At 41.1% G+C, this 24,671-nt stretch overlaps 1 protein-coding gene across 1 annotated transcript in view; it reads left to right on the top strand.

Moving 5' to 3' along the window:
• nsmfb (NMDA receptor synaptonuclear signaling and neuronal migration factor b) overlaps positions 1 to 22,697 on the top strand; it is a 73,614-nt gene extending 50,917 nt beyond the window's left edge. Inside the window, exons 15-16 of the mRNA XM_004565818.3 lie at positions 12,108 to 12,183; positions 16,317 to 22,697. Of these exons, the coding sequence (XP_004565875.1) occupies positions 12,108 to 12,183; positions 16,317 to 16,414 (174 nt within the window). The 3' untranslated portion in view covers positions 16,415 to 22,697. The remainder of the gene's footprint in view (positions 1 to 12,107; positions 12,184 to 16,316) is intronic.
• The last annotated feature ends 1,974 nt before the right edge of the window (positions 22,698 to 24,671 follow it).

A 24,671-nucleotide genomic window follows, 5' to 3' on the forward strand; every position in this document is an offset into this window, starting at 1 on the left:
TGTGTTGCCGGGGTTGTGGGCGGGTGGGTGCATGGGAGCCCATCCCTGGCGCAGGGTGCCGCCGGCGTGTCGAGTCGCCTGTGGGGCTCTTCAACCGGTGGGGGAGATTGTTACACCTTGCAGGAGCTTTCTTCCCCTCAGGAACTCTCTGCAGGAGGGGGAGATACAGGAGAGGTGGAGGAAGATCTCAGCCTGGGCGTCTATTGTCTCATGTAGTCTGGAAGACGAGTGGATGGTGGGGTGGGTGCAGTTTTCTCTGTGGTGGGGTTGGGTGGACTGTCCCGGGCTCTGTGGGGCCGGGGGGCGCTGCTGCGCTGGGCCCCGGTCTGGATGGGCCTGGGCCCCCCTTTCCCTGGCGGGTCACGGAGTGTGGGAGTGCCTACTGGGGTCAGCGGGGGAGCTGGCCCCAGGGAGGGGTCACCTGCCCCTCCCTTCCTTCCCTCCCCATCTCCAGCTGCCTCCCTCCTCCTGCTCCACCACAACCACCCACACATGCAGGGCCTTGGAGTAGGGGTATGTCACCAGGATGCAGAGGAGGCTACCCCCCCCCCCCCCCCCCCCCCCCCCTCTGTCCCCTTCTGGCTGCCTCTGCCTCAATTTTATCCCACAACTTAGACATTCACATTACTCACACCCTCATTACACATACATATAGGATCTTGGGGGTGGGCACGATACACGGAGTCCAAGTTACCATCAGGGTGTACGCCTCACCCCTGGCGTCGTTGCCCACCTCTCAATTTTAAATACATGTAGACATTGAGGGCTAGCAGGAGGGACTATGCGCTTACCTGCTGCTCTCTGGCAGGTAGCTCTATGCCCTCCTGGGTTTTAATTGCACCTTAGAACACACATGCATCAACACTACAATGAGCGGGTGGAGGGAGGTTTGGAGTCTTCTCTCACCCCCATTCTCTGCGGCCTACTGGAGCGGGGGGGCTAGGAGGAGTGGGCCGTCCGACTGCGGTCTGGGGCCTCCCTGCTGCTGCGGAGTCGGGGCGGTCTGCCTCTCCCCACTGCAGGGAAAAGGGTAACACCACCTGGGTCTGGGTGCAGTTCCCCCCTCCAGGGGCAAGGGTACCTAGACCCGGTTAGTAGAGTACGCTTGGGGAGTGTGATTGTGTGTACAGCGTCTCTTTATGTCTGTCTCCACGTCGGTTGAGTGTGAAGTACATATGAGAGCATGAGGGTGGGAATGGATGTTTGTGTCTGTGTGTGCCTGTATGTCTGTGTCTATATGTCAGGTTGGGTATCAGACGCCACCTCTCTGGGGACATCTCGGGCCCTCCAAGGTTTGGAGGCCTATCTCCACCCACCACCACTTCCCCTGCCGGTGGCGGACTCCCTCAGGTATCGGTGCGTTGGTGGTTCTTTGTATCTGGGGGTGGGCGTCCGGGTACACACCGGCTCACTCCTTGGCGGCCGCTTATTGGGGCTCGCTCGGGCCACTTTGGAGGTGGGGTGCCCCCGGCCTCTCGGCCTGGGCCTCGGTCACTCAGGCACAGCTGGCTGCCGGCGGAGCTCACGGGCGCGTCACTGCAACTCCCCCTGGCTTCTGCTCCGCGGCTGCTGAATGAGCTCTCATCTGGGACTCTCCTTAGCTCTTACTGGGACAGTGGCGCGGCTGCCCCTCTGTGGGTCTTCCTTGGTCTCTTGTGTTCTGGGGGCCTCTGGATGTCTGGAGTTTTGATCTCCTCCATACCTGCTTGATACCATAGAGGACAGGGCTGTGGCTCCCCACACTCTCTAGCAGATCATTACATGGAGAAACCTTTGGAATGCAAGCATGCTGATCCACACAGGTATGCACACAGGTGTACACATGGGTATTCACAGATGCGGACTACAGCTTTCTTGGTTGCTGCCTCAAAGCACACTGTGCGCTGTCTATCTTGCGTGCTGCACAATATCGTTTATTATTTAGTAACTATTGATATCTATGACTAGCTAGTTTATTGTGATGGTGCTTTTTTTTTTTTTATTATTATGTTGCTCTTTGTTGTTTGCTGTCTCCCCTGTTTTTTTTGTTTTTCTTTCTCTCCATACAGGTGACCCAGGAGTTTTTTTTGTTTTGTTTTTTTTCTCTCTTCCCCCCCTTCTCACCGTCTCTTCTCCCCTTTGGTTTTCTTTCTTCCTCTCCCCCTCTTTCTTTCATTCTTTCCCCCTGTCCTATTAAAAAAAAAAAAAAAAAAAGGATGACAAAGGATGAACTGAAGCTCCGCCATCACGTGATGTCACATGCTGCTGTTTCTGATGTCACTTCCTAAAAAAAAAAAAAAAAAAAAAGGATTAATCCAACTCAATAAAAACAGGAGTTTTAGAACCATGAAATACTACGTAACTGCTGTTTTGTCACAAACCGTATGTTTTTAAAATTTTTAATTTGTTCAACTATGTTGGTCCGTGAGTCCTTTGGTACCGGACCGCGAAAGTTGAGGCTCAGGTGTGAAATGTATGGTTTTCAGGGTTTTTATCGGTTTTCAGCGTTATTTTGTCATCGTTTTTATCGTTAACTCAGTTTTCCTGGGTCTTTTCATGTGTGTTATGAATAAATCTTCTTTTTTCCGGTACCGGTACTAGTTTTATTTTGTTGTATTTATCCGCGACACCTTAAAGGCCGGTCCGTGAAAATATTGTCGGGCATAAACCGGTCTGTGGCGCAAAAAAGGTTGGAGTAAGGTATGGAAGAGAAGAGGGGGTCTGGCTGTGTTTTAATTGATCGATGGTGTAATTCTGGGTGCTTAACTGTAAAAGGGAAGCAGGTAGGAAGTAAGTCCTCTGAAGTAAGGACAATGAGCTTCTAGCTGTTAGCATGAGGGCATATTATCTACCGTGGGAGTTTACACATGTTACCGTTATAACGGTGTGTGTCCTCTCCTGTTATCCAAACTGTTACCAGCGGATTTCAAACACAGTATCTTCAGGCCCTTTTTCTGATCTCTGGGGATTTTAATCATCTCTCCCTGTCCTCCACTCTGCCCACCTTCACCCAATATGTAACCTGCCAAACCAGAGACAATAAAACACTAGACTTATTGTATGCCAACATCAGCTCATCACCTCTCCCTCCTCTGGGGCAATCACAACCTGATTCATCTCCAGCCTGTGTATAAACGCCTTGTACACAGAGAATCAGCTGTGTTGCGCACAGTGAAGAGTCTGAGGAGACTGAAGCTCTGAGGTACTGCTTCAGTTCTACTGTGTGGGAAGAGCTCTGTGCTCATCACAGAGAGGATATTGACAGCATAACAGACTAAATCACACAGGGGCATAACACTGTGCCCCTCTTGAAGTTACAGTGTTTTTCCGATAACAAGCCCTGAATTAACCCTGAAATCAACGCTTTCCTTAAGCAGAAGAAGAGAGACTTTAGGTCAGGAAATAAGGAGGAGCTGGGACTTGTGCTGAAGGAGCTGAGAAGGTGGACAACCAACTGCAGTAGAGCAACATCAGTGTAGTTTGGAAGAGGCTGAAAACAATTTCAAATCACAAACCAAACTCCCAGGCTCTAGGAGATTTAGGGTGGGTGAATGATCTGAAGAACTGGTTCAGCTCATTCACCCACCCACAGACACTTACCCCTCAGACCCAATCATCTCTGCTGCAAACCTCCCATCTTCAACGAGTGCCTGCTTTTCTTCCCATGACTATACACCTCTTAGCCATCACCCAGCCCCTCTGCTTCAGAATACTCCATCCCATAGCCCACCTCCCCCACCACCATCCTATCCCTTTCAACACAGGTGGGGAACGAGCAGCAAAATATCAGGGTGCTGTGCAGACCAACTGTATGGTACATGTTCAACATGAGCCTGAATCTGGGTAAAGTACCACAGCTGTGGACAACCTTCTGTGTGGTACCAGTGATGAGGACCACACAGCCAAAGGACCTCAGCAGCTATAGGCCGGTAGCACTCAGCTCGCATCTGATGAAGACCCTCGAGAGGCTGGTCCTCAAACATCTTAGTCCCCTGGTGAGGTCCATTGTAGTTCGCCTACCAGCCTACCATTGGAGTGGATGATGCCATATCATCTACCTCCTGCACCAAGGTCTGACCCACCTGGAGACGCGTGGAAGCACTGTGAAGATAATGTTCTTTAATTTCTCCAGTGCTTTTAACATCATTCAGCCTGGACATCTGAGGGACAAGCTAGAGCTGTCAGGAGTGGACCTCCATCTGTCACAGTGGATGCTGGACTACCTCACTGGCTGACCACAGTATATGAGGTCAAAGGGCTGGCCCTGCAGGGAACTGTGCTGGCATTGTTACTGTTCACCCTCTGCACTGCAGACTTCTCCATCAACTATCCAGGCTGCCATCTACACTACAAAAGTCCTCTGATAGTTCTGCCATAGTTGGCCTCATTACAGGTGAGGATGACTCAGAGTGCAGACAGTGGATTCAGGACTTTGTGGACTGGTGCCAGCGGAACCATTTCCTAATCAATGCCGGGAAAACCAAGGAGCTGGCAATGGATTTACGCAGGTGCAGAGCCACCACACCAACACCAGTGAACAGTGCCGTTTCGTACTGTACAGCCTCTTATTTCTTTTGTATGAATCTGTCACTTCGCTGCTGCAACATTTGAATTTACCAAAATGAGGGATGATAAAGGATATTTCTATTAAATTTTTTATTCTATTCTTTCTACTTGCACAAAGTATGTGATTCAACCAGTATGTGGGCTACTTGTGCTTGTGCTTGTGCTGTTGTTGGTTCTTCAGCCTTGCTGGGGAAAAGAGCAAAGGTTTTTGCTCCTGCTGGCTGATGGCTCCACCATCAGCCAGCAGGCCACAGCCAGGCTCCTCCATCAGCCAGCAGGCCACAGCCAGGCTCCACCATCAGCCAGCAGGCCACAGCCAGGATCCACCATCAGCCAGCAGGCCACAGCCAGGATCCACCATCAGCCAGCAGGCCCAGCCAGGCTCCACTATCAGCCAGCAGGCCACAGCCAGGATCCACCATCAGCCAGCAGGCCACAGCCAGGCTCCACCATCAGCCAGCAGGCCACAGCCAGGCTCCACCATCAGCCAGCAGGCCACAGCCAGGATCCACCATCAGCCAGCAGGCCACAGCCAGGCTCCACCATCAGCCAGCAGGCCTAGCCAGGCGCCATCATCAGAAATTCCGCTTCCGGGTCCCTCGTGGTGGCCGCCTCGTGCTCTCGCTTCAGTATGCCACCCAAGAAAGGCCCAACACCAGAGGAGGTTGAGGACATTAAAACCTCCCTCGGAGCGCTGTGCGGAGACGTGGCCGCAGTCAGGGCGCAGCAGGAGCTGCTTCTGGGGCTTCTGGAGGAGGTAAAACAGCTACGCCTCCAAAATGCCGAGAAGGACAGACGGATCATGGATCTCGAGCGGCGGGTGGATGAGCTGGAGCAGTACACCCGTACGAACGACGTGGTCATCAGCGGTATTAAAATCAAGCCGCGCTCATACGCGCGCGCGGTGGCCGGGAACGTCGGGGAGCCCAGCGACGAGGAGACCCGCTCAGTGGAGCAACAGGTGGCGTCCTTCCTCCAAAGCAAGGGGATAGAGATGGACCTGGAGCACATAGAAGCATGTCACTCACTGCCCAGGAGGAGTGACAGACCGCCGGCCGTCATTATGAGATTTGTCAATCGGAAGAACAAGGTCGCACTGCTGAAACAAGGACGCAAACTGAAAGGCACGGACGTTTTCATTAATGAGCATCTGACACGAAAAAACGCAGATATCGCGAGGAAGGCAAGGCAACTGAAGAAGAACGGTAAAATACAACATACATGGGTAACAAACTGTAAGATTTTCATTAAGCTAAACGGGACACCAGAAGAGGCAAAAGTACTGATAGTGAGGAACATGGAGGATCTGGACAAGTATAACTGACACCAATGTATCAATTACACCAGGAAATGACATGGACACGTTGAAATCAATTCTTCAACAGAAAGTAATTGATCTAGATTGTGAATATAAGGAGCATAATATAATAGATCCAGAAATAGATTCTGAAAGTAACTTTCTCTCTACTTTTGTTAAAAATTGTAATTATTTCACTCAGGAACAATATGAAAAAGAAATTAACCTAGACGGGAAGCTCTCATTAATTCACTTTAACAGCAGAAGTATGTACTCTAATTTTGATTTCATTAAGGACTATTTACAACAATTTTCTCGCCCCTTTAGTGTTATAGCCATCACTGAAACTTGGTTCAATGTCGATAAAGGAATAGATTTTTGTTTGAATGGATATGATTTAAAATACATGAATAGATTAAATAAGGCGGGCGGCGGGGTTGCTATATATGTTCATAACTCTATAAACTATAATGTTGTAACAACTATGTCTATGGCTATTGATGGAATTTTGGAATGTTTGACTATTGAGATTATGAATGACAAAAAGAGAAATGTTATAATAAGTTGCATATATCGGACACCCAGTTCAAGTATTGACACTTTTAATGAATGGATAGAAAAAACGTTTGCTTCGGTGAACCAAAAATTACTATTTATCTGTGGTGATTTTAATATTGATTTGCTAAATCCAACAAGGTTAAAAGCCATTGATGACTTTACTGACACGATGTACAGCTTATCACTATATCCAACAATAACAAAGCCAAGCAGAATAACTTCACATAGCGCCACTATTATTGACAACATTTTTACTAATGTCATGGATTTCCAAATTAATAGTGGCCTGCTTGTCTGTGATATAACTGACCACTTACCAGTTTTTACTTTGTGTGACTGTGATTTAAAAAAAGTAGATACCAAGATCATGATAGCAAAGCGAACAATAAATGAAGAAGCAATTCATGCCTTCAATTTCGATTTAGCACAACAAGATTGGAATTCGGTGTATGAAGAGTCAGATGTGGACAAGGCTTATGATAATTTCCTAGATATTTTTACTATGTGGTACAATAAACATTGTCCTGTAAACGAACACATGACAAAGAAAAAAAAGATAAAAAGTCCTTGGCTCACAAAAGGAATTATTAATGCTTGCAAAAAGAAAAACAATCTGTATAAACAGTTCATCAAAGTAAAAACAAAAGAAGTGGAACAAAGATATAAAGCATATAGAAATAAATTGACTGATATTATAAGAACGAGCAAACAACTTTATTATAGAAGAAGATTATATGAAAATAAAAACAATCTAAAAGGAACTTGGGATGTGTTAAACAACTTAATTAAACAAGGATCTTCTGGAACATCATATCCTGAATATTTTACTGATGCAAATGGTGAAAATCACAACATGAGTAATATTGTCGATGGGTTCAATAAATTCTTCATAAATGTTGGCCCTGAACTAGCAGCAGACATCCCGTGTCATAAAAATGAAAATATCAGTGATATAAAATCAAATCCCTTTTCACTGTTCCTCTCAGCTACAAATGAGCAAGAAGTAATAAATATCACATTAAAATGTAAAAGTAAGTCTTCAATGGATTATCATGACATAAATATGTCTGTAGTTAAACAGGTTATTCTGAATATTGCTAGTCCCTTAACATATATCTGTAATTTATCATTTCAGTCTGGTTGTTTTCCAAAAAAAATGAAAATTGCGAAAGTAATACCACTATATAAAAGTAATGACAAACACAGTTTTACCAATTATAGGCCTATTTCTCTACTGCCTCAATTCTCAAAAATTCTAGAAAAACTTTTTAATTCAAGATTAGAAAAATTCCCTGAAAAACATCAAATAATAAATGTTGGTCAGTATGGTTTCAGAACGCAAAGAACCACTTCAATGGCGATAATTGAGGCAGTAGAAGAAATTACTGATACACTGGATAAAAATAAATATGCAGTTGGTATTTTTGTTGATCTCAAAAAGGCCTTCGACACAATCAATCACTCAATATTATTGGATAAATTGGAAAGATATGGTATTCGAGGGAAAGCTGGTAACTGGTTAAAAAGTTACCTAACGGGTCGGGAACAATATGTTAGCATAGGGCATTACCATTCAGAGAAACTTGGTATTACATGTGGTGTTCCCCAAGGGTCAGTGTTGGGACCAAAACTTTTCAATGTATACATAAATGATATTTTTGATGTTTCTCAAGTACTTAAACTCATACTGTTCGCAGATGACACCAACATATTTTTCAGTAGCGATGATTATACTGATCTTGTAATGACCGTAAACAGGGAGCTAAAATTAATAAAAAAATGGATGGACATAAATAAATTATCATTAAATATAAATAAAACTAAAGCAAAGTTTTTTGGTAATTTAAAATATAATGTAGAATTACCAATTATCATTGAAGGTGTACCAATTGATAATGTGAGTGAAAACAAATTTTTGGGAGTCGTAATTGATAATAAAATTTCATGGAAACCCCACGTCAGACACATAAAAACCAAAATTTCCAGAAGCCTCGCAGTTTTGAACAAAGTGAAACAATTCCTTGATAAAGATGCACTTTGTACTCTGTACTGTACCCTGGTTCTTCCATAGCTTACATATTGTGTGGAAGTGTGGGGAAACACATATAAAAATACAACTAATCCATTAGTCACAGTACAGAAACGAGCACTGCGTATTATTCACAAGGCTGGTTATCTAGATCATACTCACAAATTCTTTCTTCAGGCAAAGTTACTTAAATTCCAGGATCTGGTTAATTACAATACATCCATAATTTTGTATAAAGCTTTTACTAAACTTTTACCGGCAAATTTACAAACTAGATTTGAAATTCGAGAAAAGGTTTATAATGTGAGAGGCTTTGGAGAATTCAAATTACCCAGAACTCGAACAACCCGTAAAGGTTTTTGTGTGTCTGTATGTGGTGTGAAAATCTGGAACAGTCTGAGTTTACAATTGAAACAATGCAAAAATATTCATAGATTTAAATTTCTCTACAAACAGTTGGTCTGGTCACAGTATACTCAATGATGCTTTTAGTGTGCTCTGTAATGTCTGTTCTCTTACCATTGCTGGTATGGATTCCAAAAAAAAAAAAAAAAAAAAAAGTGTGCGTATGTATGTACATATATGTACATGTGTGTGTAGATATATATGTATGTATATGTATGTGTGTTTGTTACTTGTAGTTATTACTGCCTGTTACCTGTGGTAATGCAATTTATAATTTATATATTCTGTATTCAGTTATGAAGGCTCTAATTGTTGTTTGCGAGCTGCCGTTTAGATGCTTGTATGTGCCCGGGGCTGTTGATGGGTCTGTATGCAATGATGGGCGTAGCTGCGGGAAGTTTGTTTTTTTTGTTGATGAGTGAGTATAGGGGTGGGATTTAATAAGTTTTCTTCGTCCCACTCCTTTTTCAGGCAATTTTTGTTTTTTGTTTTGTGCATTTTATGTTCAATATAGGTATTTGTTGTGCCTGAAAATGAACAAATAAATGAAATGAAATGAAATGAATGAAAAAAATAACAAAGAGCTGAAGTGAAACAAAGTGGTAAAAAACAATGAAAAGTGTTCACTGCAACTTCTGGCTGTATGTTTCATGCTTTGTTTTTGAAGGTTTTCTCACGTTCTCTGTGAACTCTGCTGTTCACCAGGAGCGGGATACCTTCCTTCCCAATTTGACAGACACATAGGTCCTCTACTGCTAATGTGTATGCAGACAGACACATTTGCTGAACCATAAATTACGATTCAGTCTGCACCATTTCTCAGATCTGCTCCTTTGGCCTGAAGCCCACCTAATTTGGCTGCTCTGCTCTGGGTTTCACTCCTTTATTTGTTTGCATTAGTACTCCACACTCTTGGCTCTCAGACTTTCAGAATTTCTGTACATCTACAACATCATCATTGGTCTCTAATCAGTATACTGTGTTGCATTATTACCAGACAGACCTATCACTGTTCTTGAGTTTTTCATCACAAACGTTTAACACAACTTCATCTCAGCTTGGATAGTAGTTTGTAACTGGTCTGTCAAATAGAGTCGTATTTTGATAACAGTTTTATAGACTTATTGATCTTATAGCAATTGAGACTATAAGCAAGATTTAACAGCGTCGTACAAGCAAATTATTTAGTCATGGACTGTTTAGCATTTCCTGTTTACCAAACATGCATGTCTCTGGACTGTGGAAAGAAGCAACAATACTTGGATTAAAACCAAAGAGACTTTGGTCTTTAGATTCCTTGTCTTTTTTATAGTACTTAGAATAGAATAGAATAGAATAGAATAGAATAGAATAGAATAGAATAATCCTTTAATTGTCCCACAAGGGGAAATTTGGTTGTAACAGCAGCCAAAAAGACACATATACAAACAAACAGTACACAGGACACGGAACAATTTCTCTTACATATTTACATTAAGGACAGTGGTTACTATATACAGAGAGTACTGTACAGTTATTAAATTAAATAAAAATAACTACAGATAAGAGGCAAAGCAGGTTGTAGTGCGAATCGGTTAATTAACTTATTGCAGTTACAGCGCAGATGTAAACATCTATGTTTGTTGGGAGCAGTTCTGATTGTACAGTCTGACAGCTGCAGGGAGGAAGGACCTGCGGAAACACTCCTTCATGCATCTAGGATGCAGCAGTCTGTCACTGAAGGAGCTCTGCAGTTCAGCAACATTTACATGCATGGTTAGTATCTTTGATTGTATTCATAGTAGGCACAGGTTATTCCCACTCCAGTAAGGAGAGATCATTTATAATCTAGCGCATAGGTGACAAACTCTGGCCCGCGGGCCAAATTTGGCCCGCAGCCTACTTACATTTGGCCCGCGAAGCCATACCAAATTACTATCAGAGCTGGCCTACTGGTATTATACAGCTAATATATATATTGTTTAGTATTAAGCTTTGCTTGTTCCATATTCAGTTTTTCAGCAAAACGTGTTTGAGTCCATAAGAAAAGATTCATTCTTATATCTGGAGAAATAAAAATATTTAAATAAATAGTAACGTTAGCCCGTGGCTTTGTTCCAGTTTTGAATTTTGGCCCACTGTGTATTTGAGTTTGACACCCCTGATCTAGCTGCTCATCAGACTACAATGAAACTACACAGAAGAGCTGAGTCCAATAATAGTAAGAAGTAGGGCATGACCCACTGATGTTGACTTGGATAAGAATCTCTGTCTGGTTAGAATGATGTTGAGATTGACACGAGGTGGGTCACATAAATGAGAGTCTGGAAGGTAGGATGACACAAGTACTGAGATGTAAAGCAAGTGGAATAGAGACTAACTCGAGAAAATGACTGGGCCTAAGTAATGACGACTGTATTGAGTTTGACATTGTGGGAAAGCAGGAGTGTTGTGAAGAACAGAATGGAAGAATTAGTGATTACAGATCTTTCCTATTAACCTTACACATGAGCTTTTTTCTATCACACACATCATGGTGATGCATTAAAAACTGAAAACAAGCACATTATACTTGAGTAGTGCTTATTTAAGCTGCACAGTACTTCAGTTAATTGACTCAAAAGGAAGAAAATGGCAACTAATAAAAAAAATTCAAAATACATAATTTCATTAAAAAATATATAAACAAATTAATTTGATAACTGTCTGTGTAGGTTCTCAGTCATTCAGGTCACGGTGATCTTAGGAGCTTGGAAAGAAAAATCATCTGGACGTTTCACCTCTCATCCAAGAAGCTTCTATAGTTTTAAAACCAATTGATGGCGAGTCCCAGGTATTTAAGTCCTACTGGGAGTTTTCCCTTATCAGGCTTGTTGACCCACTATTGATCATGTACCACATCACATGAGCCAAGGTATATGAAAAAGTGTGTGGGTCACTATCAGCAGAGGTTTGGGGTGAAACCATTGTGAGACCTTGCCCCACCCTATCATGTGACTTAGTTAAGTCACATGATAGGCTTGTACCAAAAGGTCTGGCTCAGCATTCAAAAGCAGCTACAGTGAGTTTAAGTGGGTTTGTCTTCACTACAGCTACTGTGCTGCAAGTGGCACATTGACCTTTTTTGCATACACCCGGCTGAACAGAAGTGCTGCAGGGTCTGCTCCAGCTCTCTGCACACAGTGCTATCTACCGCATTACCACTGCTTTGTTTGTTTTCATCTCACAATGCTGGTGGCATTTGGAACAGAGCGTTCTCTCTGTCTCTAACTCTTTCTCCTTTCTTCCCTGCAGCTTATTCAGACTCTGAAGAGGTTGATGAGACCCACCTCCGTTGAATTTAAGTCTCCACTAGAGCTGTCAGCACAGGGTGAGAGTAAAACATGCTCATCTGTAAACGGTTTCATTTAAGCTCTGGTAATAACTTTTTGCTGCAGATAACCCACTGATTCGACCTGTGATGCAGAACCACAACGTGCACACACACTAAAAAAACACATGTACAGTGTTTGTATTGATTTAATGCTACCATCCTCAGTGGTACTCTTTCTGAATGTTAATAGTGGGTATTAGTCAATGCCAGGAAGCTGCTTAGCTATAAAGAAAGCTTGTTAGGGAATATGAGCAAACACAGACTTGCAAACTCTTCTGAGCTTTTAACAGATACCTCATCAATCATTTCCCTGACATCTATGGATGCCACGCTAATTATTTTCCTATTAAAACATAATTATCCCAGCTGTGCTTTTTCCCATCCTCCGCTGACCCACCACACTCTGCTCCATCACCACTTTTGTCTCTTTTTCTCCACATACATAGAAAATGCAGCAGTGTGATAAAGCATGAAGCACTTGCTGTCGAAAGAAAAAAATTGACAAGATAATCCAGCAAGCCAAAGATCATCTCTGGAACCTGATGACAGCCAGAAGATGAAACTTGGCATCCACGTTGGAGTTTATTATACACATTTTAAGGTCAACGTATGCAGTGTAGATTGCATTCTGCATATTGAATAGTTGGCTAAGTGCACATATATTGCCTTGAGCACAGTGAAGCACTCATGCTTTCTAGGTCATTGATGAAAAAATATGAATTCCATAAATGGTAAATGGCCTGTATTTGCATAGCACTTTACTTAGTCCCTATGGACCCCAAAGCACTTTACACTACATTCAGTCATCCAACCATTCACACACTGGTGATGGCAAGCTACTTTGTAGCCACAGCTGCCCTGGGGCACACTGACAGAGGCGAGGCTGCCGGACACTGGCGCCACCGGGCCCTCTAACCACCACCAGTAGGCAACAGGTGAAGTGTCTTGCCCAGGACACAACAACCGAGACTGTGAGAGCCAGGGCGCAAACCGGCAACCTTCCGATTTCAAGACGAACTGCCATGTCTTGAACCACGATCGCCCCGTAAAATAAAAACATGAATATAAAATCCCTGTATATGAGGGGAGCGATTTTATCCTCTGAGAAAAGAACGTCTTATCCATTTTACTTTCAAGAGGTCAACAGCAACTAGAGGCAACTGGTGACTCAAAAAATGGAAGAGAGGAAGAAAACCAACCTGCGGCACCATGTTCCTTACAATAGCTGCTTAAGCTTTACTTTTTGTGACTAGTAGACAGTATATAGTCAGCTTTGGTCCTTGTTATGCCGTTTATTTGTTTATTCCAACCAGTCATTTTATGTAATATATTGATCTCCCACTGTTTCTCATAAAAAACCTCATTGCACTCAGCTTTCACTTTCTATGAGCCATCAAATGTTGGGGGTAGAGTTTGGGTTAAGTTCGTGTCCAACCCTTTTATATAATTTTCACCTATTTGGATTACCCATATAATAAGGTTTATGACAAATAGACTGTAATGTAAAAGCAATGTATCGATCTTTCACTGAAAGGTAACGTCTAGTTTCTGAAAAACTGCCTTTTAGCATGTGATTAAATAAAAACCCAACCCTAAAGCTACTCCTAACCTTAGACTGTTTGCTAGTGACCTGGTGGATGTTAAAAGGCTGAAATATGAATGCATTCCCTTTAACTTCAAAGCACTGTTCAACTGAAAGAAAAATCAAAGTATTTAACCACATAGTCAGACCTGCAAGCAGCCAATCCAGTTCTGTGACTTATCTCCAAGTGCAGATAAGAGAATTCAACATGCTGAGTGCACTATCGACATATCAAAGGCTCATTAAAATTTTTGATTTTGCACCATGTAAAAAATGCCTCCTCCTCATCAATGCTTCATCTTTCTAACAATAACAGCAGCAACAGCAGTGAGAGTCACGACATCAGCCTGAGCTGCTGTTGTTAGCTTTGCCAGTCAAACACACATACACACTCCCAACAGCTGCTGAGAACCACGAAGCAGGACCAAAAAAGCATGTTTCTTCAGTGATGTGGAAACTCTTCAGTTTTACAAAGTCTGACATCAAACACCAACTTATCCTGTGTAAAGTTGTTAAACCTCAGTTTGAACTAACAGTAGCAGCACAACACATCTGTTCCAACATCTAAGACTACAGTACCAGTGAAATGACAGTAACGTGTTTCGTACCTTTTCATTTCCCCTCTGGTCTGATTTTTTTTTTTTTTTTTTTTTACATTTTCTAAATAATAATTAATATTTTTTCTAGTTGGACTTGAAACTGATATTTCCGTAAGCGTTAAAATAGTCCTTCAACTCCATTTGGTTGTAATATTACTGGAACAGTGACAGATTATACCACCACACACAGCCAATGGCCCCAACTCTGACCCATATTTTGCTTCTTCCATAATCACAGTGATTTCAGCTAATTACATGGCGTGTCCGTTGTTCATACTTTCACATTCATTAGGCATGTTTTCATCTACCTTTATGTGCACAACACTGTGTGGATAATCTGAGCGTAAGATAAATCACCTTTTTGAACAAATTTTGGGAAAAAACATTCATCCTATTATGAAAGTTTACCTCAGATTCCATATATGTTAAACTGGCGGTGGCACTCCGTTGCAAAGTGAGTTGAAGATCCAATGCAGCCATGTGCAGGTTAATCTCAACAAGAAATTTAGACTGGGATTGGATTCTGACTGGATGAGCCATCAGCTGATGTGTGCTTATGTTGAGAGTTGCCTGAATTGCTACTAAATATCTAGACCTACAAAAACTAACATCCAAATTCAGTCATCATAAATTTCACTAATTTCATGTAGGTCTTTCTCTGACCTGTCAAAGCATGGATACAGGACTTCTGTAGGGGTTCTGTGGTATCTGGCACTGGGACTTTGGTAGCAGATGCTCTGCATCCTGGGGGTTGCATGTTGACGCTTGTTGTGGCACATTCTATAGATGCCTGATTGGTTTGGGATGTGGGGAGTTTGCCATGCTCCCTGAACCTTTGAAAAAAGTTCTAAATAGTTTTTCATCAACTCTCTGGGTGAAGAGGGGAAGTTAGCTACTGCTAGGGTGTGTCTGATATGCCCGTTGGTGGTGTTTCTGCATCATCATAATAATGTTGGTCCAGGATCAACATTGCAATTGATCAGTCATTTGTTTGCAATATGGGGAAAAAAAACCCACATGCCCTGTTTATATAAAACTTTCTTCTGGAACACATTTCAGGTGTTTTCTTCATTCATTTATACAGTATAGTAAATATTTAGATTTAGATTGCTCATGATGTTTGCTAGTGACAGTTTTTAATAGGATTAGCTAATTTCATTCCTAATGCTTCCTAATTGCTCAGGCCACGTGAGTGGTCAGTTGCATTGTTGATCCTGGACCAAAGATATTATGATGACGGGGACATTAGATTGTGCGCTGCCCCTCAAGCCTTTGTTGGCATTCAAAAGGTGGAGGGTGGGGGTGGTGACTCAGTCTGCAGTAGTGTTTAGGTGGGTGGTATGCTTCAAAGAAACATGGTTTCAGTCACACCAATAAAGATGAGACTGAGCCAAATATTGAAAGCTGAAAGCACGCAACCCATATATTTTCTACATATACAAACACAATGTAACTCATCTTCAGTTATATGGTATGGAATTACTGTCACACAAGCCTAAAGATTGCCTTATATTCAGGCCAGTATGGCCAAGATAAATGTGAGTCAGGTAAAACCACCCAGCAAATGATGCCTCCAAAACATTTTTAAGAGTTAAGAGTAATTTGCTATTTACACACTCTGCATTTTCTAAGCATGCTTAATCTCTCTTTGGATGGATGCCAACAGCTGCACAGGTCAGGCCAGATAAACTGAAACACCTGAACACAAATGCACTCTTCGTGATGTACTCATTATTTGAGGTGAATGACCTGCAGTGTGCACAAAAACACTTATGTGGTCCCCAGAGTAACAAATAATGTAGCAGGCAAAGGATGATGTAACATACCTGAATTGTAGGGGTGATGCTGGATGAGTTCGGGTGATTTTGCCAGTATAGTGTGTGTGTGTGTGTGTGTGTGTGTGTGTGTGTTTCTAACCAAGGCTTCTTTTTGTTTTCCTCTGGCTGCAGGCAAAGAGATGATCGAAATGTATTTTGACTTCCGCTTGTTTCGCCTGTGGAAAAGCCGCCAGCACTCCAAGCTACTGGACTACGACGACCTCTTGTGACACCACCCAATGTTCTGTTGGCTTGTCGGCCAGTTATTGCGAATCTGAGCCTACCTTTGTATGGCGTCAAGGCATTTGGTTGAAGTGGGGGGGCTCCTCTCCTCTCCAGAGAGGTTCCTAGACCGGCTCTGTGTGCTCAGCTAGAAGCTGGAGCAGCAGTGGAGGCAGCAGCAGTTGGGTCTGTTTTTGTAAGCCCTTCTGAAGCGACGGGGTGTGGCCCTGTAGATTCAGCCGGCGGTGTGCTTTCTCACCTGCACCTATTTTCACTTTCTGCCTCTGCCTAACCCTAGAAAAGAGAAAGAAGGGGGACAAGAGTGAGTTGGAGAAGCAAGTGACTCATCATCCTAGCCTAAATGTGTCAGAAACGCCAACTACACTTAGATTTCTGAGTTCAGAGAGACTATTAGATACAAGAGTGACAGTGGAGAATCTCTGTCTGAGATTTGAGGATGTTTTTTTCTTGTCCCACCTTTAGCCAACCTATCTACTCTTGTTAGGAGGCTTATAAGTATGGATTTATAAGTTATTTACAAAGGAATTAGAGCTTATATGTAAATAAACAAGTGCTTGCTAGAGCATTAGAGAATACATTTTCAGCATCTCTCGCCATGCTGTCATGTGATAATCTGGACATGTGATTAGTCTTATTAAGAATTAGAGTTGTCTATTTACTGCAGTCTTTTTTTAAACCTTCATATAAATGTAATAGTGTTTCTTACAGACTGTTGTAATAACTCAGGTCAAATTCTTTTGTTTTCTACTAAGAATTGTACTCACCTGTACAACATACTGTAGATCAGAATCAAAGGCCTTCATACTCCACACAGAGTCATCTTCAGTGGAACATCAGGGATGAGCGGAGCTTTTCTCCATTTTCATCTCGCCTTTTGAGTCAGCTGTAGCCAAACAGACAGATGCATCCATGCATATTTTTCATAACATTACAGCATTGTGTTTTAGCCCACTGAGCCACTGCTAGCTGATTTTTCTTGAGCTATTGGTTCGTGGGCTCAAAGCCTTTTGCAGTGTTTGTATTGCACATGTGCATTCAAACCCTTCTTGCATAGCTAGCCTCTAAAGAGGTTTCAGTTGGAGGCTGACATCAGACTCTTTACAGTGAGTGTAATATAGTGCATATTTAGTTCATTCCAACGGTTTTTCACATTTTTGGAGAACTTTCATTCTTTATTTAGCTTGGACATCCAGTGGAGTGGTAGGGGCGATGCGATCCTTTGACTTATTTTTGTTTCCCCTCACCACCAGCTTGTTGTTTCCATCTCAACATACTCTTAATCTTAATCATATAACAGCAACAATGTGTCCCAAACGCTGTCTTTGCCATGCTTATTTCCAGCATTACAGTCCACTGTAAAATGTTTTGCTGTAGCAAGATTTTAAAGATGCACAGGTGTGATTTTGTGTTTTGCAGTTGGGGCGTTTCAGTCAGACTGACAAATGGTTCAAGCTGAGGCAGCAGAGGCTGAGATAGCTTCATCTTCATTCTTCTTGTTCCATTCGCAAGATCCTACATTTCCCACAATGCAACATGGCTGCTTTTTTTCTTGAGCTCCTCTTGGAATGACAAATGTCTGAATTCTAAATTTTAACTTTGTGTGACACAAAGTTTTGCGGTACTGTTTTTCCTTTTCTTTCTTTCAAAAAAATGTGTCATCCAAGCTAAATGACATCATCTGTAGGAATATTAAGCTCCACTCAGGGGCTTAGTGTTGTGTAGATCAACAAATACAATAATGCCATATAGCTGATCATTGCACACTTAGTTTACAATAATAATAAAAGTTTTGGGGGACTGTGCTGTTTAGAAATACATGTACTGGTATTGAATATGAGTATTGAATATGAGTAAAAATGGACAGGATGAGTGATATTTACATTGTCTCATCTCAAACTTGTGCTGATGTGGTCGTGTCCTCTGTTATATAATAACTTTTTCCTCCCTTCTGCACCCTCAGACCAAAGCACTCTTTCTTATCTGCAGCGCAAGCTGAGAAAAAGCGCTTTGTTTCTTGTTTCTTCTGTGCAGTTTGCTCGCAGAATGAAAATTAGTGTTTGGATTTGGGATGAGTTGTGATATTTTTAAAGTAACACAAGGTGTGTTGTTCATGATATGTTTACTAGTCTCTTATACTGTGTCCTGTCTGCATTGTAAACATAGTTCACTGCTTATTTTTCCACAAATTCCAAGCTTTGTTGCAGCTTCTTGGGCCATCCACGTCAGCTGACCTGGAATTAGTTTTCATGAAGCAGTCTTGATAGGTAGAAATTACAAAAGACCTCTGAAATCTATTTTATGTACTACATTTAACTACCAAACAGCTTAAAATATGTCCCTCTTGTTTAACTGTTATTGCGAGAGTTTTTGTGTTCATGGGACCGAAATCTCAAATTTAGAATAGTGGGTCATAATTATGAGTGGTATTGTATAAGCTGCAGAGATAAGGTCTCTTACATGTTTGATTGAATGCAATCTTCTTCCACATATACCTGTTACCATGACATTTGCTATGTTTGCTGTGTCTTAAATCACATACTTCTATATTTAAACTCATTAATTTGAGTTCGACATTGTGTTCAATATCAAGTACTGCTCCACAAAGTGCTGCTTGAGTACCTAGAAATGTGGAACATTTCTCAAGCTCAAGGGTCACTGTTAGCTAGCAGATAGACTGCTAGCTAACTGGTAGTCCTTCCATAAGAGATTTTTATTTATTTATTTTTTGTTAAGGGTAGATTTTTTTTTTCTTCAGGCACTGAAACTAGCTTTGTTAAATTGTTTTGCATATTGCAAATGCCATTAATGGTGAGTGCATGACTGGTCAGCTCTGATTTGAAACAAGCCTATCTGGTAAATCCATTTACTAAACAAGTAGCTATATAGTGTACATAAAGCACTAAATGAAAAAGTATTTGAATTGAGACACACTGTACTTAAACAGGCAGGGATACAATGCTGCTACATACTATTTTATTCCACGAAGCATGTATCACCCAATCTCTGTCACAAGCATTGTGATAATTTGGTGTAATCAAAGGAAAAACGAAGACCTTTCTAGTTCCATGGCTGCTCCTGGTTTGCACCATTAAGTCACGCAGCATACTGTCTCACATGGCATCTGGGTCTTCGAATTACCTCAAATGCAGAGAGAACCAGGGATTTATTTGTTAGGGAATATTTAATGGTATTTTCTCTACTGCTACCTTTTTAATTTTCATAAATGTTATGCTCAGTAGAAAATATTGTACATTTTCATTGTACAGTTTGTGTTTTCTTTTTTTGTTTGGTGTTGGTGGATTACGTGTAAGGACTTCATTATACTTTCCATGTGAGTGAGTCTATTAGGCTCAGGTTGGGTCTAAATGATTTTGGTCATGAGACAGTGAGCCAGTCTATGCAGATGTCTGCATGGCATCCCTCTCCTCCTTTGTTATTCAATCAGCCTTTGATTGTGTTTGCTGATCAAACCGCCAACTGTTACTTCAAACAGGGAGCCGCTGTTCAGTATTTAAATTGTAGTAGTATTTTACAGCCGTTGTGTACAGTCTGGCTAGTTTTGCCTGTTCACCTTGTTTACATTAACGTCAAAGTTAGTTGAGGTTGGTGTAAGTTAGTGTAACTCTCAGGCAATTATACAACTTTCAATGTTTCTTTTCCCTTTGTTCAGGCTTTATGAGCGTTTTGGACTAATCATGTGAGGTCGTGCCTGTCCTTTGTGCCCAGTGATCTCTTTGCTTAAAGGTGGTTCTGATCTTAAAAATCATTGTACATTCATGACTTTCCTTCATGAAGATATGTATTTGTTTAAAGATCAAATACTTTCCCAGTTTGTATTCTGTAGCAGTAATCAGTGTAAGAATATTTCTGTATTGGTATTTCAATTTGTATATTTGTATGTACAAGAGCATTGTTGGAGGTACTGTACAAGATACCTTTGGATTTTAATGACTGTCTTACAATTCTGTGGACAGAAACAGACACTGCAGTGCGTGCAGTGTGCTCGCTGCTCGGCTTCTTTATATTCTGCAGCGGTTATCGCAGCCCCAGTTCTGCTCATATGACCCTCTTCTTTCTCCTCTGCTGCGAGTTTAAATAAAGGCCAAAGCCCAGAGCGTAATTACACACCTCTGTTCGACACTTGTAACCACATCTTAAGTCGAGGTGTTTAATCGTGCTCTTATACTAAAAACTGGCACAAGTTTGATGGATTTCTAATGAGTTTTCTGATAACAAAGACAACAGAGACTTTACTGGAGATTCATTATCTGCTGTCAAGCCCACAACATTTTCCCCATGGCTCTGATCAGATAAAACACTTAGCTCTCCTGCTGGAACATAACGCATCAGTGCTAACATTGAGGAAGAGCCCGAGCAGTGTAAAACAACTCGCAGACTTTGTAGACTAGAGCGGTTTTGAGTCACATTCCCATGGCAAAGTCAGTTATGTGGGACATCAGAGATAATAGATCAGATCTTTGAATATTACCAGTGAAACACCAAACAGAATTTTACAATGCTGCTACAAAAATCTTTTACATGAAACAATTAGGCTGATTGGTTTGAACTTACTAAGACGAGTTGAGCAAAGATTTTTTTTTTTTTTAAAGATCTTTGTTCCAAAAACTTGCACTGTACTGAAAAATGATAGTTAAAGTATATTATGTCATTTTGAGAAATATTCAAATAATAACCTTTGCTTTGAGGATAATTGCTTTAAGAAGCAGAGTGACTCTTCCATTAAGTAAATTGGGTCAAAAAGGTTAGACTACATGAGTTATTCTGCTGCTTGCCAGAATCGCAGGTTAGACATTTCTGGCATTTTTAGTGCTTAAAAATATGAAAGTTTACGCAGTGACTACATATCAACCACAGTTATCTTGAACTGGCCATTGTTACATACACAGACTACGAAAACTCCAGTATCACAGAATCACACAATGAAAGTCAATAATTATGCTTTGTGATTGGAGTAGTAATTGCCTTTAATTTTTTATGAAATGAAGGCGTAATCAATTTTCTTTCTCAGTTGTCCCCTTTCACTTTTGTTTGTCCCTTTCATTTAAATATGATCAGCAAGTGGAGAAACCCCTAACCAAGGTCACATGAAATACTTCTGAAGATAATACTTTATCTAATGGGAGAAATTTTGTTTCCAAATATCTAAAATCACCGGGAGAAGCTTCAGTGTCAGGTATCTATAGGCTACTGGGTTTGTTACTACAGTATCCTCCCAATTCAGAAACAAAGCATACATTATTTCATTAACAATGTTATTGATCAGCAATATTGACCAGTGTCGCTTTAAGATAAAAAGTAAACACCTGTACATATTGGCAGTGGAGAAAGCAGGAAACATCATATTTTTTAAAGGAGTTGAGCAGCGACTGCCTTGGCAAACTTCGGTTTGGGAAGCTTTGACAAAACTCTGGCATTAAAACATGACTCATGTCTGGGACGTTAAGCCTCTTCTAATAAGGTCAGGTATTCATATACGTGCAGATGTATTTCAGGGGGAAATGACCACACGCAGTTTGACTTCTCGTGATGGTTCACCGAAGCAGCCATTTCCATTTCTTGAGAGGATAATTACATAAATCAAGAGTTTGAGCTTTGCCTCCTCTCTTGTTATTTTCCACGTGAAACTGTGTGTCATATTGACAATTGCAAAGATCGCTCAAATTATTATTAAGCATTGTTGTGCCCTCCCTCCTGCTTTGTTCCAGTTTCAGTGAAGATTTCCAAGGCTCAGTTGGGAATGAGTGTGATGAGGATGATGAATTGACACTGCTTTGATTGCCCTGACATCTCCAGTTGGGCTGTGATTGTATTTCTGGAAGTTTTGAAAATAATATGTCTATGTAATGTCTGTGTCATTTTGGATCAACTTCTAAATAATTTAACTGAGCATTACATTTTGGAATAGATTTTTTAGTCCAACACAGTAGAGTGTGAGATTTATAAATGTTACAGTGAGCTTCATCCATGTATATGGATAGAGAAAATCTTAAAGGTATGATAGCAATTAACATTACTGCATATAGTGATTTTGATACTAGCATAAGTTAAAACTATTATCTGGGTAGCTTTCCTGAGCTTTGGGGTTTCTTCCTTAGAATAGACATTAGAGAATGCTTCTTATTTCAAGGGCAATGTGTTGTATCTGAACTAATAGCAAGGAAATGTTTTTGCATTGCACAATGTTGGTAATAACCTGTGAGAAAAAGTATTGTTTCTACAGCATTTCCTCCCCCAAGTAAACTATAGTTAAACACAGCTTGTGTCTTTGTCTTATCATTGATTCAGTGGTGTCATTTTGGCCCCCAGGAAGTTTTACCTGGTTTACATTTCGTGTCGCTTCATAAGTAAAAAGATGCTGCCACAGTGCACTTTGGGATAAAAGTCCCCATCTTATTAAACTTTCTCTTTGTGTGCAGAATGCATGAAATTTTCTTCTGAGCACTCATGCAGTGAAATAGCCACATTAACATATTTAGCATAAAATTGTGCAAACATGTATCAGTTACAGAGTGTTGCTAAGGCTCTGTAATGCAGAAGTAAATGCTAAATCTAATATAGCAGCACAGTCACAATGATGCACTAACAAGGAACTTCTAACTACTCAAGAACATGCACTTTCTGGACCTCCAGTTTCACTGGGGGTACTCACAAGATCGTTCCAAATGAATGGGGACCTATGGAGTTGAAGCATAAAAATGTTCATTTTGTGGGGTAAATGTTCTTTTTTTCACATAAATGGAAGCATTACAAGTACCTAGAGGATGGATGGCCATCAAATTCTGGTTCTCAGAGGATAAACTCGAAATACTTCAATAACACTTTAACATTTATCACACTTTGTCTTGTCATTTTCCATTTATGGTATGGAAAATGTCTGGATTACTATGGGCTGTGTTCCCATGGTGATTTTCAAAGCAGATTCACCATATTCAAATTGGTTGTTTTAAGATGTTAAAAAGCCAGAAGCGGAGTTTAGCAATGATAAATATTAGTGTGCATACAAAAAGACTTGGAATAATGATGCATATGATAATGTTTTCTTTTAAAGGCAAAAATACCCAATCACATTTGTCAAGACTGATATTGATGTAAAATTAAATATTACATAAATCAAAAATAAAATCTGTACAGTTATCCTAGTTCTCCAGAATCAGACAGAAATTATATACACCAGAGATTTTTGAAGTTCATAATATAGAAGCATCCTAGAGTACAAATATGCATATGCTGCTCTGCTGTGAGTATCAAATATAGTTATTGTGTTAACAGATGGAAGTAGCATATGTTCAGAGGCTGCAGTGATGCATTGTAAGCTGCAGCTACAAATTTTCCAGATGGAACAGCCATTGATAGCACGCAAGAACTCATAACTAGCTGTGTTGCAGACTAAGGTAACATGTTAAATGTGCAGGGCAATCAAAAACACTTCATTCTACTTTATTATGAACACACATCATGAATTCAGTACTACCCTACTCAGTTACACAGGGACACTGCAGCCAGCACATGTTGGCAGCCTTACAGCAACCACCATGTATGAATAATAGAAGAAAGGGTGGAGAGGACCAGACTACAGAAGCACAAGACCAGAGTTAGTGCTCAACACTCAGGGGGGTCAAATTGCAGAAGTGTATGTGTGTACCATACCATACTCTACTCACAAGCAATTTATTATAGACCTGTTAAACTGCTCGTTAATACAAACGTCTAATCAGTCAGTCTATGGCACCACCTGCTTATCTTAGGCATGTAAACATGGTTGAGATGTTCTGCTGAATTTCCGCTGCAGTATTTTTTTGAAGAATAGGTGTTGCCACTCAGACACTACCTCCATATCAGTGCTGTGTTGTGTTTTTTCCAGGATATCTCTTCTTTTCAAACTGTTGCAACATCTCCCTTTGTATAATCTGTGAGTCTGTGAGCATCTGTACTGACATATCTTTATAAAAGCATTACAGCTGTATACAATTGTGTCTTCATCCCACAATGTGCAAGGTTATAAAAATCAAGAGAGAGAAACTAGTGACAGTGCACATGACATCAATTAGACATCAACTCTATCATACAGTGCTGTTCACGAGCCACTGGTGGTGGGTATACTGGGGCCCTTCAGTTCTGCTTTGAAATTCAGATAGCAGGATCAGAATTTTGCATGAACAACACGAAAGCATGGATCCATCCCGTCTTTAGACTGGTGGATTAATGGTATGGGAAATGTTTTCT

The sequence above is a fragment of the Maylandia zebra genome, linkage group LG12 (assembly GCF_041146795.1).
Source record: "Maylandia zebra isolate NMK-2024a linkage group LG12, Mzebra_GT3a, whole genome shotgun sequence".
Classification (NCBI taxonomy): Eukaryota; Metazoa; Chordata; class Actinopteri; order Cichliformes; family Cichlidae; genus Maylandia; species Maylandia zebra.